At 41.9% G+C, this 18317-nt stretch overlaps 1 protein-coding gene across 3 annotated transcripts in view; it reads right to left on the reverse strand.

The window, feature by feature from the left end:
• The window catches only part of garz (Sec7 domain-containing protein garz), a 115895-nt gene that overhangs the window by 27270 nt on the left and 70308 nt on the right, over window positions 1-18317 (reverse strand). For all 3 annotated transcript variants that reach the window (XM_050196412.2, XM_050196414.2, XM_050196411.2), the window contains exons 24-26: window positions 7464-7722; window positions 6029-6222; window positions 2241-2466 (exon numbers count right to left, since the gene is read on the reverse strand). In XM_050196412.2, coding sequence (XP_050052369.1) covers window positions 2241-2466; window positions 6029-6222; window positions 7464-7722 — 679 coding nt within the window. The remainder of the gene's footprint in view (window positions 1-2240; window positions 2467-6028; window positions 6223-7463; window positions 7723-18317) is intronic.

Below are 18317 nucleotides of genomic sequence, written 5' to 3' on the forward strand. Positions count from 1 at the left end.
ATGCACTTAAGGAGTAAAAATTGAGGGAAAATATAGACATTACCAAAAAGAGCACAAATGTACCCAAATAATACCTGCTGAGTTTACTGCAAACCCACCTCATGGTAAATTTCTACACAGCTAGAAGTAAACAATATAATAACTTACTGCTTCACACATCAAGTCTAATTCAAATTGTTTCAAAGATGCATTCAAGAGTTAATGTGTAAAAAGCTGCATTAGAATAGAACTTTACAACTTTGAGTACTCTTCATCCAATACCAAATGCTTAAATAAGTCTCTGAATTTGCTTTGAACTTTCAGCAATAATATTATGTGATGAAACTTAACGAGGACTACAGAGAACTAGGCCCTACATCTCACTCCCTCACACTTCCCACTTCAATAGGACAAGACTACAGAAACAAAGGCAATAGCAGGACAAATGCATTGAATAAACAGATGTTACTGTTGTGCAGAATAAATAAATAAATAAATAAATAAATACGTTTGTCACATATAGTATACAAAGTGGAAGTTTCATCGAATCAACATTTTTTAATGCCATTTTAATGCTTAGTCAGAGACATCTGAAAAGGACCTCAAGATCAATGCATTTTCCCTCCCAGCTTTTAACGATGAACATTGCCTTTGCTGCAATAAGGCATGCACACAAAAGAATAACACTGTGGAAGAGTATGTTTAAATGCACATACATTTATGTTGAGTGCCACTTAAGTCCTTGCAGCACACACCCAGTGCACTCATGAAATACTGATAAGCTGAGGGATCGCAACAATTGTAAAAGCAGGACGTGAAATCGTGAACCCATTAATTTGACTGCACATGTGCAGCAGTTTATGGAGACCATAGTTAGTGGTCAGACAGTGTAGCATGTAACAGAAGCCAAGTGCACCACTTTTGCATTTCATTACAGCATGATAGTAACACTCAACTAAGGTGCAGCGCATCAGGATAACCAAGTGCATGAGTTGGGGGCAGTGGTATTGTGCAGTGGTGAGGCTACAGCAGTAAAGTTTGTGGGAGCAGTGGGAATAGTGTGCAACGACTGTCCACTCGGCAGCGCAGCTGGTTTGGCACATTGACAGGAGGTGAACAGCTCACAGGAGTTTTGAAGTGTCGCATCAGATGAGTTATTGGCAACGTAACATGCTGCCACATTTCAGTCTAATCAGTGCAAAATTATTGGTAAATCTTGATTCAGAAATTAAAAAATTTCTCCTTCATTAAAACGAAATTGTAAATGCATGGGTTTCTGTGGGAATTTTAAAGGAAATTATGATTACAGTGGAATCTCGTTGATACGATTCTGCATAATACGTTTTTCGGCCTAATATGTTTTTCTTTTTATTCCCAGCCAATGTCCCTTGGAAGTAATGCATTTTCATGTGTTTAATATGATCACATTTTTGCCCAAAATTGGATAATACGACCGCGAAAGTGGATCTTGACCAATACTTCTAGAAATCCTACATATATTGTTCGGTATACTGGCTCAAACCGCATTCCAACAACCCATGATCTGCACGCTAAGGCCGCGGCAGTGTCGGTTTTGCAGCGAAAAGATCGCTGCCAGGCGCGGTCGCTGCTGTTTTAAGAAATGTGGCTTTTTTAGTGCTCGCGACCAACTGGGCGACCAAGGAGACGAGACTGCACTTAAAATCCCGGATGCGATTAATTAAACTTGGACATTTCGTTACGAGACTTTATGTGTGCAGATGATGACCTGGCAACCTGCGAATTGCACACCGTGCAAGATATCATTGCGGAGTCCTGCGGTGTGGTGGCAGTTGCGGATGATGGTGGCGATGACAATGGCGCATTAGAAGCTGGAAAGAGCCATGGTGACTGGTGTTCAACAGCAAGCGACGCGCTCGAACACTTGTATGCACCTCGTAGCTTCATCGCGAATGCAGTTGAGCGAGCAAACTGCACCTTCTTTTTTTACTTTTCAGAAGAATTTACCCGTAGACGTTGAAAAGAAGAAAGTGTAGTGCTAATTGACCAGCTATTTCAATGTTGCTCAATAAAAGTGAGTTGCTGGCGGAGTACGCATTTTTCTTCCTTTCTTTAACCTCTTTGGTTAATAGAATTTTTGCGTAATACGTTTTATTTTCTGGTTCCCGTGAAAGACGTATCCACGAGATTCCACTGCACTTCATTATATTTATTAGTTCATTGCAACCCATTTTGTTTTGAGACAAGGTTTGACTGCACATCAAGCAAGAAAAGAGACATACCTCCATGAAGGCTGGCCTCGACAAAGACGCGTATGCACTGGATGCAGCCGTGCAGGTTGTTTGGAGTGATGTGGGCCAAATCACGAACCAGAAAGGCCAAGCACTCACAGCACTTGGCCAATGCAAAGGGGTCGTGGGGGAGCAGCTCACAGGCCAAGCTGATGGAGAACTGGTTTACGGGGGCAGCGCTATGACTACGCTCTTCTTCGGCACCCCCACCGCTGACCTGCCATAGGACAGCAACACATCAGAGAGACCAATATGCTGACAAAAAGTCTAAACAAAACAGCCACAGACATGGGAATCAGATCAGAAGCTACTGTTGCTAAGCTGATAAATTTTACAAGTCTACATATTTCGGATTAGTTCAAGATAGACTTCATAATGTGAGCAAAAACATTAAGATGATTTAATATCACAAAGAGTGAGAAGACTAAAAACAACGTTTTTCCTATGACATTCCATTGTGTTTGTGAAAACACAACCAATGCCACTCACTCACAAAATTTTAAAAAGTTACCTTTGCTGTGAAACACCTGTTATTCTTACTTTATTAAAGACTTTCTTGATTAGCGACCCTGTATTTTGTGAAGGTAGGCTTGTGCAGGGCTTGCCCAGTGAGTGACAGCCAGGAAAAGGCGCAACACTTTTCCACTCTTCAGTACACAAGGAATGCCACAGCAGGTTTCTTTGGTTTTCCAACACAGAGCAGAGAAGAACAATCAAAACACACAGCCACCATGCCAGGCTGACCAGGTAGTTCACCAAGCTTGAGATTTTGTGGGAGCAAAAGTCCCCCGTAGTCCTATGTCCAACTCATAGCAGGCCTGTGGAGCATCTGTCATTGCAAGTGCTCATTAGTTCAGAGCTCAGGGATAAAGGGCTGCCCAACTAGTGATCATGGGGAAGCAAGTCAGACATATCCCGGTAGCATGTGCTCAGATATGCAACTAATTCCCGGGAAAGAGAAGTCCAGTTTGCATGGAAAAGTAGCGCTGATGTGCTCCTGCTAAGGCAGCGGTTCTTAGAGAGCAAGCCTGGCAAATGGCCGTCAACATGTGCAAGCTGGAGTTGAGGAGAGGGAAAGAAAGCATATTCAAACAACTGCAACTGTATATAACGAACACATAGAATAGGTGAAAAGTATGTTTTGATGAAGCATGAATTTATCACATGGAAGTAATTTACCATGCTTACACTGAAGGGCCATGCAAAACTTCTTGAACATGGTAAATAAGCCTCGCTTGAGCAGAGTGATGATGCCTTAGATAGTGATGTTACAGTCAGAAAATAAAGTTTTGCCAGATTAAGAAGAGGAAAATACAAGTTCAACCATAAGAAATGGGTCTCTGCATTCATTCAGATACTGTGGCAATAATGTGGGGTGCAGAGACCATGGTTCCCTTTCATTGGAAGCACAGGCATTAACATTATGTTTGGTGATGTAAGTCCAATTGAAATTTTTTATCACTTTGCCTCATGCAACCGATAACCAATGAGGGAAATAAGTTTGCCTAGCAAGAAACTGCCAAGAGAAGCCTACCTGAAGTGTTGAAAAGGCAAAGCCGAGAGAGCGACTGCATTCGAAAAACCAAGGAAAAGGTAAAGTTACTTTTGGGTGTTTTATTTAAAGAAATTGTCCAGGAGCCAACACCAGTGTTATATTTTTCCCAAAACCCTCTTTTGGGCATGCCTATTTTCTGCAAGACATTCACAGGGAAAAGGAATGTATTTGGCAGATTAGTCAGTGATGACACATAGCATCAACCACCACTGTCTAAAGATGTATCACAATAAAAATGTTCAGACATATTGTAGACATTGCCATGTTCAATAGTTATATTCTCCACAAGAAACTAGGATCCAAGTCCGAGCAGCCCAAATTTTACCTTGAGCTTGCAAATGTCCTACTAGAAAGCTACAGCAGCTCAAGACCACTGCTAAGAGAGAACAGTCACCCAGTCTCTCAGTCACCTACAACATGGCTTTCTGGTAGGCACTTTGCAAACATCAACAAGCCATCCGCCACAAAGCATCAGCATAGGAGATGTGTCATGTATGCAGCACATAAAATCAGGAAAGCCATTATTTACTTCTGTAAGCACTTAAACATAGGCCTGTGTATAGCTACATGCTTCAGGGAATGCCACACGAGAATTACTGTCGAAACACTAACGTCATGTGCACTCAACTGGTCCAAGCAAACATCTTAAGGCACCAAATGAGATCAGTTTTAGAGTTGGAATCCAGCATTTCTCAAAGGTCCTGCATGCCCAAGATGTTGTCTATCACTTTGCAACATGAAAGGACTGCTGATGAGCAGAAGAAGTTGCGAGGGGTGGGGAGCAAAGGTTTCAGTAACATAATTAGAAGAGCCGAGGTACACTTTGACAACTGCCATGATGACTTCTTTTATAGTATTGGCCTCTCCTTGGTCCTTAGGCCAGGGAGTCTAATAGGGCCAATCGATGAGGCCATAGTTGCCAAAGAGCTCCACCTACTCTGGCATAATAATGCGAAACCAGCTTTCAAGGTGGAGAAGGGAAAGGAGGTTTACCAAAGGAAGAGACACCTCTTGCTCTGGTCACTCTTGGATTCAGGAGGACAGGAGGTCACTCTTCCCAGAACAACAAAAATAGTTGGCTCTCCCTCGTGTGAGTAGTGGTTATCTCATATTGCTAACTTGTGCCTCAAGCACTTAAGAAATGAATGGCCCTATTAGGGCACCATTTTACTGGTTGAGGCTCCATGAAGCTGTTGTAGAGAATGTGGAGTCATATCCAGCCTTGTTGCGAAGGCCTGTCACTCTGCCGACAAATGTGCCCATGACATATTGGTTCTCCCATTTGGCAGTTGCCACAAGCAGAGTCGGCTGGCAGATGACCCTGACACAGGCCTCCATACAGAGCCGTTCTTAGCAATATGCATGCATAAAACATTGTCCCACTGGTCTGAGGTGATAAACTGTGTTAGTATTTATCTTCCATGAAAAAAGTGCCCAAGGTGGTGTTGTTACTAGGGAAATCAATGCTGCAAGTTAGAAGATCAGTACCAGGCATATTCTACACTTATTTTTTAACTGGCATTGCAGGGCTTCTTAAAAACTGCAACACTAAAATCTTACTTTGTTTTTGCCACAGCCTTCTTTACGCAGACAACATCACACAAAAAATTTCAAGCGCTGGCACATAAGCATGACTGCGGCCACTGTGTAGCTTTTGAATATACACAGTATTTTTGGTTTCTAAGGTAAGGCCCATTGTGTGTTGCCATTGAGGAAAGCTTTGCATTGCCTTGAGGTTTTGCAAATTGGATTAGCCTCTGCATAACCTTATCACAATATTCACAGTCACAATATAAAAAAAAATTGTTGGAAGCAGTAAGGAATTATGGGTGAGCACCAGCCAGTGTCCTAATAATGCTTGATCTAATGACTGCCAGCACATAGAGATAAAGTCAGAGATTATCCTGGACCATTTGAAAGGATTCAAGAATGGACTCATAAATTGTAAAGCCATTATTTGAAACTCAGATAATGCTGCTATTACTATCAAATTATAAGTACCACAAGGTATTGGTATTCAAATAAGTGTGAACAGCCTCAGGGTCCACAACATGGCATCATATCTGCCAGACTAAACATAAACTATGGACAGCACTTTTTCAATCTAACTAGGCAATACAACAGGAGGCACAAATAATCAATTTTTGCATGAGTGATTGTTCACAGTTCAGACAATAACGCATCCACATTCAAGAGGCTGAAGCACAGCTGCATATATACTCACCAATATCCAACCACCGGCCGCTGAGTCCAATGCACCCCTGGGTGAATCATCCAGGTAGACAGGTGCACGGGCAGTGTCTCCATTAGCTGACTGGTGCTGGTACAGCTCACTGTCTGATGTGTAACCCCGGTCAAGAGGAGCCTCTTGACGTCCATGAACAGCCCGTGACAGCTCACTGTCTGATTGGGCACCCACTGTAGACATTCAAAATGCAAAATGCTTTTTCCTATTTATTTCAGTGGCAATAATACACTAGCATCATGATGGTGATATGGAAAGACAGAGAGAACATGAAGAGTGGAAGGCGTGGAAGTGGAAGAGTGAACCAAATTTTACTGTTGGCTACCCTACTTCGAGGATGATCAATGTCATGATCAATCTGTCATGATTCCAATATTTGTCTGTAGAGAAAGGCTGGTAATCCAATTGTGTTAATGCAATGAAGAGTGATCGTCTCTTTGCATCAAGTTGAGGATAGTCACAGAAGAGGCAATCAATACTCTTAATGCAACCTAATTATATTCTGACTTGAACCTTTCACTCATAGCATGTATCATCCAAAGGTAGCAAATGACTTTGATTGTGTTGCTGTTAGCTATCATCGAGTTGTGTTCAATGCCAGGTGGTACTGGGTAATTGACCTCTAAAGAGACATATCATGCATAAATTTGTTGAGTTTCTTCTTTCATATTAATCACTATTTCAGTATCTTTAACAACATGACCAGAAAACAGCTTGCAATGAGGCAAATTATTTCATCACAACAAAATTAGCAGAACAATGCTTTATATATCACACTCCATCAGCCAGGCATCAACAAATTTTTCTGATGACAGGTTTTCCAAAGCATAATCATTAACAGGGGCTCCAGAAGTGTATTTCAAATGTGGGGGCATAAGCCGGGGCTCATTTCACCTACACAAACTTTTTTTTTTTTTATCATGATGAAACCAAGGCTTAATTTAATATTTATAAAGGGGTTGCCTTCAGGGCTGGGAGGGCAGTGCCCCTCTGCAATAGACCTCATGGGAGTGCTCACCCCCACTGGCCCCCCTTCCCTCCCCCAATCCAAAAGTCACAGAGTCCCTGATCACTAATAGCATTAGCCCCACAGGAGACACCCAGCTTGCAAGAAGGAATGCAATCTATGTCTTACAAATTTGGAAAGTGTTACCACTCAAGATACACTGTAATTTCACCTCAAATACGAAGTGCTTCGTTATGAGCACTTTGCATCCAAAGTAAAATGACAATAGAAGCTTTTTTAGGCTTGCTCACAGTAGTAGTAAAACTAAAGCTGCTTCAAAATGTAGGCATTACAGCAGTTTTCCATGTACCTACATAGCTGCAACGTTAACATAACAACACTCAGTGCATGGGCTACTCATAATAGAATGGGAGTGTGAAATATATTAAGCTAGCATGCACTGCCCACCAGAAGCAGCAGTGCTGTCAGCCACTGAAGTCATGGATCTGTGGAAGGCTGGTGGCCGGTGAAGGGTCTGTGCTGTCTGGGGCTTGAGGCCTGCACCCACACAGGCCATGAGCACAAACAGGGTAGCCCAGTCTGAGGGTGCCTGCACACATGTTGCACTCGTGCGCAGCAACTCCTGTAGGGCACATGCCACTTGGCTGCACACCTGCTGCAGTGTTGCTGGCCGAAGTAGTAGCAGTAGCTTCAGTGAGCCCAGAACCTGCATGCACACCATTTTAACATCACTTATAGTAAGACAAGCGCTGGTATTTACAGTTCCTGCTCAGAACAGCAGTTGCAGCTCTCAGCATCACAGTCCCTATTCTGGTTTTCTCCCAAACCTGTGTTCTAGGTAAAGAAACATACATTATCCAGCAAGCCACAAATATCCATAGGACATACTGCAAAAGACCAAATATCCAAGACATTTAACGTCTAGTTCACATCTATATGTTCCACTAGTACATGGCAGTTAAGGGTCATCCAAAGGACGTCGAATGTCTTTGTGATTTGGACATCTCTTGCACGTCCAAAGCTTTCGTGCATTGATCATACATTGTGCGTCGTGACTAGATTCAGGCACCATGCCGCAGAAATACAAGCAAATTGTCTCTAAAGTCTAACAATACGATGCCGGAAGAGGAAAAATCACGCTGTTGTCTGTTACAGCACTGTGGAGAGACATTTATTTTGTTTTTCCCATCATGTGCATGTTCAAGATCCTACAAGAGGAAGAATGTGTTCCTGAATTGCGAAATATCCATATATTCATTTTGAAAAGATTCAAGTTAAAGTATTAAAGCCCAGAATTTCAGTAATGGACACATTTATTTTTTGTAATGTGGTTACGAGCAGCAATTTTGCACGACCTCCGCACGCACTGCTGAACACCGCACATCAAAAGCCAGAACTTTCGGTTTCGGTTATGTCATGTTTTTTTTTGCATACATAAACGCTTTCTTTCTTCAGTTATAGCTATTAGTACACTGTTAAAAATATATAATCTTTAACTTGCTGATATATTTGAACAGATTATAAAGAAAAAAGAAGCTTGAACTCCAATATATTTGACTTCACATCCCCACGGATATCAAACCAGCACGCGCCTCGACGCAAGTGCAAGTAATTTACCATGCGTGAGCAGCATGAAGTGTGCTTCAATGTCTTCAAAAGTCTTTTCGACTTTTGTTCGGATGACCATGGCCCAAGTATGTATATACTAGGCAGAACTGTACAGTTGCATACTGAAATTTAAAGCTGTACTTCTGACTGCTATTTGTGGTACGTTTGTTGGCCTTGTGGAGCGCTTATAGAAATGTCCTGAGGGCAACATCTTGATAGCTCATTTTCAGACATGTTTGTAATTGAAATTTTGAAATTGAAATGTATTGCATATGTAATATAAGTACATTTAGGCATGAAATATATACAGAAGGAGGTCTCATAGTCAAAGACTGTAAGGGTGAGACCTCCTGTTAATACTTACAACAGGAAAATAAGATATGTTATTACAGCAAACAGGAAATTGGTGCATACATGATTAAAGTAAGAGCATAAATACGTAATAAACAATGAAACATAGGTATGAAAGAAAAGAAAGGGGAAAAAAAGAAAAACAATGATACACAGAATATATAAAAAGTAAATTTATACATATTGCATGAACGTGCATAACTCTAATTTATGTGAACTAATGGCAGAATATTCTTTAAGCTTAGTGGGTAAGGCATCCCATAGTGAAGTTGAGGCAAAATTTGCGGCGAATTTTCCATAATTAATTCTTGGTTTAGGCAACAAGAAGTTATTCTGTGAAGCAAATCTCGTAAAAGCACCATGGGGGAACTGATCTGGGTTAACAAAGGCTATTGAGAGTTTTCCATTGACGAATTTGTAAAATAAAATGCCGAGGGAGGAGTTATCCAGTGGTAGTGTGTTGTGATCACAAAGCAACAACAAAACATTAGCTGTGGGATTGTTAAATGTCATGATACGTATAGCCTGAGTTTGAATGTGCTGCAATTGGGACAAATGCGAGGGGTAAGTGTTACCCCATGCAGAGATACAGTAATTAATGACTGTGAATAAATGTGTAATAAAATGATAGGAGGGTTCTAATATCAAAGTCTGACCTAGCCATTAGTAGTATTCTACTGCCGCATACCAATTTCTTCATTAGTGAGTTTATATGCGTTGTAAACTTCAGATGCGTATCTAATTTTACCCCCAGGAAGATAGTATTGTCAGAAGCAAATATTACGTGATTACCAATGAGAATAGATGGAGTGCCAGAAATGTACCTATTGTGTGAAGAAAAGATAATAAAATTAGACTTCTTAGTGTTAATGCTTAGTCCATTACTCCAGCACCAGTTCAATACACTGGCAGCATCTCTGTTAATTTTGGATAAGAGTAAGTCTATACATTTATCTGCAGTTAATATTGTAGTGTCATCTGCATAGAGTATACAATGGATGGAAACAACCTTATTTTGAATACGGCAAATTTGACGACCCGGGCTCAGGTCTCCCATGAGGGGACTTCGAGGCCTTGCCTCGTCGCTGCCTCTCGGGCTTGCTGGACAGCCCACTCTTGTGTCTTGAGGTTGGAGCTGCGCAGAGCGGCGGCCCACTTCGACGCAAGAGCCTCCGGAGCTACTGCCATTGTAGCTGATGTAACCCGACACTCCCACAACATGTGTGACAGCGTCGCTCTAGTTAACTGACATAATTTGCAAATAGCAGTCGGGTATTGCGCGGGGAAAATGTGCTGCAATCGCACCGGACTGGGAAATGTTTGTGTTTGCAATTGTCGCCAGATAACTGCCTGGCGACGTTTCAGCATAGGGTGAGGTGGGGGCAGCAACCGCCTGCCTAGCTGGTAGTGCTTGGTGATGTCATTGTACCTGACCAGGCGTTCTCGCGGGTTTTGAACCAGGAGTTCCGAACTCGAAGAGGTGGTCTCCGATTCTGCGCGGCGGGTCAGTTCTCGCGCAGAGCGGTGTGCTACCTCGTATACAATTAGATTAGCTTAGGCATAATGGAAGCTCATTGATAGAGATTAAGAATAAGAGAGGACCAAGAACAGAGCCTTGCAGCCCACCAATATTAGTTACGTTAGTTAATGAGTAAGTACCAGATATGTATACCGATTGTTGTCGATCTTGTAAGTAACTGCAAAATAAAGTTAAAGCTGGGCTGGTTATTCCAATCGATTCTAGCTTCTTTGAAAGGTCAATGAACAATGCAGCAACAAAACTATCGGCATCTGTTCCAGTTTTGATGTCTGTTAAAGATATTAATGCTAGCTCAGTAGAAAAGCCTGGCCAAGAACCAAATTGAGTTGGAGAAAGAATGTGACATTTTTTTCAAATAGTTAGTCAAATGAGTAGCCATCATTTTTTCAATAACTTTGCTGAAGAAGGAAAGTATGGCAATGGGACGATAGTTTGAGGTGAGTAATTTGTCACCTTTCTTAAAAACAGGAATTAGCTTGGCTTTTTTTAATGCGACCAGTAAAATGCGAGTTTCAAATATTAGGATGATGATGTGTGAAAACGTGTCACAGAATAAAAGGGCTATTAATTTAATGTGAATGGAGTGAAAGTCGTCCTGTCCTGCACTCGTGTCTTTCATGTTATGGATGACAATGTATATTTCTTTGGGTGAGACAGAATAAGGAAAGAAGGTGTGAGGCAAACGAGGGCATAAGGAATTGACAGGTTTAAAAGAGTCAACTTCCTGTATAGAAAATGAATTATTGAATGCATTTGCAATGTCACAGGGGTTATCGTAAGTGTCATCTCCTGACTGAATCTTGGGTATAAGGGTATTAAATGTAGTCCTGGCGAGAAAAGAATTGATTACATTCCATTGCTGTTTCTGATTATTGCCAGTGCTTTTAATCTTGTCCTCCTAATAAGTCTTTTTAGTGTCCTTGAGAAGCCTTCCTAAAATGTTAAAATATTTCCTATAGCGATTACGTAAATTAATGTTGAATGGCTGACTCCTTGTTTTTTTATAAAGGTTATCTTCCTTTCACAGACAGTTCAACAGGCTAGTGGTTATCCACAGGTTATATGCTTGGTTTTTAGTACTTCTCTTCAAGTGTCAGAGATATTTTTCATTTGCAATGCTTATCTCCAAGTCTCTGGCAGCACTATGTTTTTGGCACTTTCGTGGGGTGAGAAGCTGCCTGAGCAAGTTGCCTATCAAGATGAACATTCTATCTTGGGATTCTGCTTGTGTAGATTTTCTTTGAGTATATATTTTTAAAGATAGCTAGAAAGTACTGGCTTTCTATCTTGAATCTCGCGGCCCAAGAAGCAGTTGCTGGCATGCAGGCCATACCCTTTTATCATTCAGTAGCGTGTGATATTATTACTGCCTACTAATCAGTTTTAATCTTTTTAAATATAACCGTGACACTGTGACTGCTAGTGATTTTCTGAGTGTTAACACCCTTTTCCCATTACTTTTGTTTTAGTGAAGTTGAATTTTCAAGAATCTCTCATTGAAGTGGTTTTTTTTTTTTTTTTTTAAATTCGCATTGAACCTATTTGTATACAGCTAGAACTTGCAATGAATATTTTCATACGTGTGCCTTACCGGGTGCCAATCATTTTTTCAATAAAGCTTTATCAATTGCATAAATAAAAAGTAACGTTGATATGACATTGTCAGCCTCACTTGTGTGCTTTACCTAGTGCTTACGGAACTCACTTTTTCATGTAGCCATCCCAGGATTTGTAATAATTTATAATTATCAATGTACAGATCTACGATTTTGTGAGTCCAGTTTTCACATTTTGACGAGTGCTACGACTATATATAAAAGTTGACAGTCACTTTAGCACATGCTAAAGAGGATGAAGGCAAAAGCCTGGGCATTAATTAAATTACTTGTCATTCAAATGCATATTCTATTGTTTTCTCCCACCAAAGGTTGAGGGTTCTAGTGCCATAATTAACTCTACATTAATTACCTGTGTCTTAATCAACTGTGTCATAATTAACACCACATGTGGGTTCAAATGACTTAATTAATGATATCTTAACTTTGCCTTAATTAACGCCAAAGGTAGTGGGTTCGACTTGCAACCTTCACCATATCAATTGGAATACAACTTGAAGATATGGCCAGTTCGTGCGTATCTCCATGCTGGGTCATGAGTTTGAGTACTTTAATTCACTTCACCCTATATTAATACTAAAGGTTGTGTGTTCGACTCCTACCAAAGGTCGAGGGTTCCACTCTCAACCTTCACGATGTCAACTGAAATACTACTTGGAGATATGGCTGGTTCATCCATATCTGCAAGTGGGTTCAACTCCCACCAAAGGTCGTGGGTTAGAGTGACTTAACTCTACCTTAATGAACTGCACCTTAATTCACTTCATTCTATCTAACACCAAAGGTTGAGGGTTCGACGTCCAATTTTGGTGCCATAACGCCGGACATTGGATTTTCCTATCCATGAGCCACCTAAATAAGAAAGATACCTCATGAGCGTTGCAATTTATATTTTGACATTTATATGTTAACACAACATTTCAAATAAGGTCACCAGCTGCTTGCCGACAATGGTGGTAACCGTGGCATTAGTGTGCCTCAGCAGATGTGCCATCGAGGACAAATGAAATGTGAACAGCGGATCGTGTGGCCGAAGCATAACTTAAGGTACAGTGCATGTTGTCGGCCAGCCATTATGCACGTGCATGGGCACGTGGTTCTTGCGCAGAGTGCAGCACTGCTCACCCTAACACAATAAACGTACCCCATATTTTGTCCAAAAGTTGTTTTCTCATCTCTGCATGGCAGTGCCATTCCCACCTGGCAGTACACTGTTATTGTGGCTAGCACCATTGCTGCATCTGTAGAATGATATAGCTGGCATGCACCAAGTTTCGTAACATCCGTCACTTTGCTTTTGTTACCACCATCAAAGCTGCCAGTGTCTAATCTTAATTTGAATACTGTAGCACCAAAAATGTATTGCACTGGAGGAGCAACAACAGTGCAAGCCACCTTAACAGTAATTGCAGATAGGAATGGCACTGCAATGGCGGGGTGAGAATACAAGCTTCAAACAAAATACAGGTGACGTAATAGCGCTAGGACAAGCAGCCCCGCATCCTGCGTTGAAACAACATGTACGTGCATGTGTACAATGATGGCTGGCCGACACCACACACTGTACTTTCAATTATGCTTCGGCCACACGCTCTGCTGTTCGCATTTCATTTGTATTCGATAGTACATCTGCTGTGGCACTTGCAGGTATGCAGCTCATTATAGCGTGAACAGGAAAGATTCATTAGATGTTCTATGAACCTCCTGTATCCCTAAAAGGAACATCTATTAGATGTCACTCATGTTCAGCTGTGACATCCTTTCAACATTACAGCAACATGATCTGGATGGGACTTAGATTATCCATAGTACGTATTTGTAATGTTGTTTGGAGAAATATAGATATCTATAGGATGTGTGCAATGTCTAAAACTTGATGTTCTATGGACATCTATGGGACACAAATGGTTCACTCGGTTATACTGTTGCAGTTTCCCAGGATGTCATACAGCTTTTCCACGTAATACTGTAGATGGCCGTCATGCAGACGTGCAAAAAACACATGGCATAAGCTATGCCTTTATAGATGTGAGCTCTTCTTTGAAGCTCAGGTGCTTTCACCAGGGAAACTTTACCTGAATGGAAGAGAACAACTATCAACAAGTCATACTATATGTGCAGCCTTGGCTGGAAAGCTGACATAATTGTGAGAAATGAACATTGCCTGAGTAAGCATTATGAGCAATGTGCTCTGGACTACATTATTCAGCCACTGCAATAAGAAATTTTGACTCTACATATATTAGTACATATAGTACATATATGTACGCCTGTACGTCCGCTTGGTTTAATTATTGGAGATGGGATGGTGTTACTTTCAGGGGTGTACAAATATTTTAATACCATCAAATCAAATAGTGAATGTTTGAATAACTGGATTTGCGAATCGGATACCTACTATTGGATTTTGCTATATATTCGACCCACGCAGTGCCACATGTCGCGTGCACTGCCAAGTCCCTCACGCTAAATGCCGCCCAAGCGAGCGTTTCACTTCATTTTCGTCTAAAAGCGAGCGACTAGTGCGCCACAGGCAGGCCACTGCCCTGGATGACATGGTAGCAGACTTTGTCACTGCGAGCACTCCCCGATGTCGGCTCGATGCAGGGATCACACATACAGCGCCCAAACACCGCCACTCGCAGAACAGTGACACATCGACCGGGACCGCCTTTGTCGGTATAAAGTTTGTCTGGGTCAGCTCGACCAATCCAAATGATAACACGATGCAGACAGTGAGAACAGTAACAAAAGACGTGTATTTCGTAAAGTGCGAAAGCACGTGCAAAGATTGGGCTGGTTAGCCACTGAATGGCATGCAGATCATGTTGGATATGCGGCGACAAACTTAATGCCACTTCAACAGCCATGAATCTAACCCACACACGTGAGCTCAGGACCAATCACTGATGAGCCATCTGTACAAACATTCCAGAATGGTGCTTTCAGCTCGTTATCACATCAGCCAGCGAAAAATTTTGGTCACGGCCACACTGCCTAGAACATTAGACCTAATCGGCGCTGCTTCATCGGACGTCAGCTAATAAAGTTACAGTTTGATGCCAAATTGATGCGGATCTATTTGCAGCAGCCACGCGACAATCAGAAAGCTGTCAAACCATCTCGCAAATGAAAGCAAGTGAACAAGATGGCAACAAAGCTGTTCACGACCGCCATCTTTGTGGCACACCGTATGGCAGCCTCTCGTTCCCGACACTGTTCGTAGATGCACATCAATCTTTTTTTGTAGCTTCGAACAACCCGTTGCAAGACTAGCTTTGGATTTACAGGGCAGGCACAAGAGTGTCATGACCCATTAGCATGCATTTGCGTGGACGACAAATGAATGAGTGAACGTGAGCGAGCAGACGGAGTGGGGATCGAGCGTCGCGTGAGTTAGCTGTGACTCTCCAAATTTCAGACTCTGATCGGTGACAAATCACGCCATGCCTAGCAACGAAATTGCATGGACGGCGCCTACTCTTTACTGTCAGCGCCAACTACGCACACAGAGCGGTGATCGAGTCACATGATGCACAGTCCTTTCATCTGTCACGCAGATTTGGCTTACGATAACCCATCTGCTGTAAAGCTGGGATAGTCATGCTGTATTTTTGGAGAAAAACTGGAAATCAAAACATTCTGTGCATTACATAAAAGATTGCCGCAAAACAAAGGTCCACTATTAAACTGATGACTTCAATTTGTATTCAATACAACAGAATGTCACTAATTTATAGTAATTAGTTTCAGAGAAAAAGAAGCACTTGATTCTATTCAACAGATATTCTACAGACAAAAAGAAATATTTCCAGACCTTAATAAACTAGAACTGAGCTATAATCAGTGCTGGCATAGTAATCTGGTGTTCCCTTTAATAAGAGTAGACTGTACTGTATATATTTATTTTTATGTAGCTAAGTTTCTGATAGCTTGCTACATTCTTGTTATGCAATGCTAGGAAACTCCCGAGCATGTGCAGTGCCATATTTTCTTGCCCAAAATGTTAAGCATTAAATTTTGTGAAAAATGTTCTGATGTTCAATATTCAATTTATATTCAGTTTTTTTTTCCTTGATTCAATTCGAAATCTACTGCTCAGTATTCACGCACCCCTAGTTATTTATTTTGTAAAGGGCAACACTGAAGCAGGTTCAAGCAACCCCTGCGTTGTCTACTTCTGCTATTTTCACAAACAGGTTAAAGGTACAGTGCTCACGGAATGAAACGCGTCAATTTAGGGCTAAGTAATGCGCATACTTTCGCTTCAACCGGCTGCAGTTCGTGTCACATCGACGTAATTCTGGCGCGTACACTTACATCGGAGTCCTCGTCACCTTTGGTGACCAAATTCCTAGCGACATGACATTGTGCTCTCGCGTACTTTGCACATATGTAGGGTTGTACTAAATGCTCCGTGTCCTATTTCAATCCGTGAGCACTGTACATACTAGGGCAAATACTAAGTCAGCGTGGACTGTTTAGATACCATTCCAGAAACATCACAATGCTTGTTTCGTGCCAAGAAAAGACTTAGTTTACGAGAAAATTGCTTCTGAAGGGTCCGAATACCTTTTTCAGAATTGAGATCTCCCGCCACCTAACTGGGGGAGTGGTGACGTTGCATACGCCATCACCACCCTTTGCTGCTGTAAGTGAGTAAAACAGTGGCCGACAGACGGCGGTACCGAGACAAGAGCGGTGGATTCGCCGCTGCAGCTGCTTTTTGGTCAAGTGGCATGGACCGTTCGTGCATCCCGCGACATCATATGGAAGTTGAATTCTCTGCTACTTGCAGTTTGTGCGAGTTTCACAAGCCAGCAAAACCAGCGCAGCACTACGTGATCAGGAAAGTAGTGAAACACGAAAACATGGGCGGTGCAGAGTTGAGCGAAAACGAAACCTTTCGATAGCCCGCGTCATTGTCAATGGTAATTTCAATGAGTTCTTTTTTCTAAAAATGAAATTGAACTGGACAAATAGCATTTTATTGCATCTTATAATACAATACAAGGATGTCTTTTGCAACGAGTACTTGAGTACTCAAGTGACAGAATTTAACTGAGGAGTGCTTTGGTCATCGGGCAAGTGCTTGAATGTCTCGGGAGAGTCTCTAATCATGTCCTGCATTTACCTCAATTTCTCGATTAGTAAGGCTCTGTTCGCGATAATATTGACGCTTTAGAGATTCTCGAGCCCTAATCAATCACTTTAGCTTGACTTGGTATTTGCCCTTAGTGTCATGTCCCTTTAACTCCAACTTTATATAGTGTTTTCTCATTTGTGTCCCGCCTCCTGATGATGATGATGAATTTGTTTTATTCTGCAAGGGCCAAGTATTACCAAAGAGAGCCAAGCTAGTGTTAATGACTTGGCAATGTAGCCATAGGTATGAGGTAGACATGATGTGGCTGCATAGAGGCCTTAATAACAGTCAAAGTGTGTAAGTGTACATGTAATAAAATTACAGCAATGACTAAAGAAGTGTGCTATGAACCCACCTCCTGTGTCGTGTCAATATGTTGGGGGGGTCGGGGGGAGGGGCGGCGGCAGCAGTGGCGGCAGAAGCGGCGGTGGTGGTGGTGGTGACGCTGTTTCTAGGTATTCTATCACACAGCTACATGTGAACAACAGGACTGGAGTGTGCACTCTTGCTCATGTGCTCCAGTCTGGCCGTGCTACTTAGTGCAGACCAGCTTTCTCCTGTACCAGCTTGACCGACGGATAGTAGTAGCCACATCGAAATTGCACATTTTGAAGTGCCATCAATAGCTCAATATGAAGCAATGTCTGCCAAGTCGTCTGGCCAGGAGTGGACAGCTGTGAGCACGTGCTGGCAAGCGTATGCAGTCTGAACTTAAGTTTCACGTGGTTCGAAGCTACTTCAGTGTTCAAAACTAATCGGAGCTAGCAAGAACTGATGGCTACAGCACCAATAAGCAGCGCGGCCAAAGCTTAATTCCTATGTGCATGATTTCAAAATTTGGCTGAGATGTTCACAGCAGCTTATGCTATCCGCGAACTGTTTTTTCACCAAGCTCAAGGGGTGGTTCACAACCACTTTAGGAGAGGTATTCCAGTCAGAAAGCAATAGACAAGCTAAATATGGTATAGTAAAAATACAGTTGCCACTGCAGTCAGTTTTGGCACAGACAAAAGAGATGGTCATACCCAATGCTAAACACT

This window comes from Dermacentor andersoni, chromosome 1 (genome assembly GCF_023375885.2).
Source record: "Dermacentor andersoni chromosome 1, qqDerAnde1_hic_scaffold, whole genome shotgun sequence".
NCBI classification, from domain to species: Eukaryota; Metazoa; Arthropoda; class Arachnida; order Ixodida; family Ixodidae; genus Dermacentor; species Dermacentor andersoni.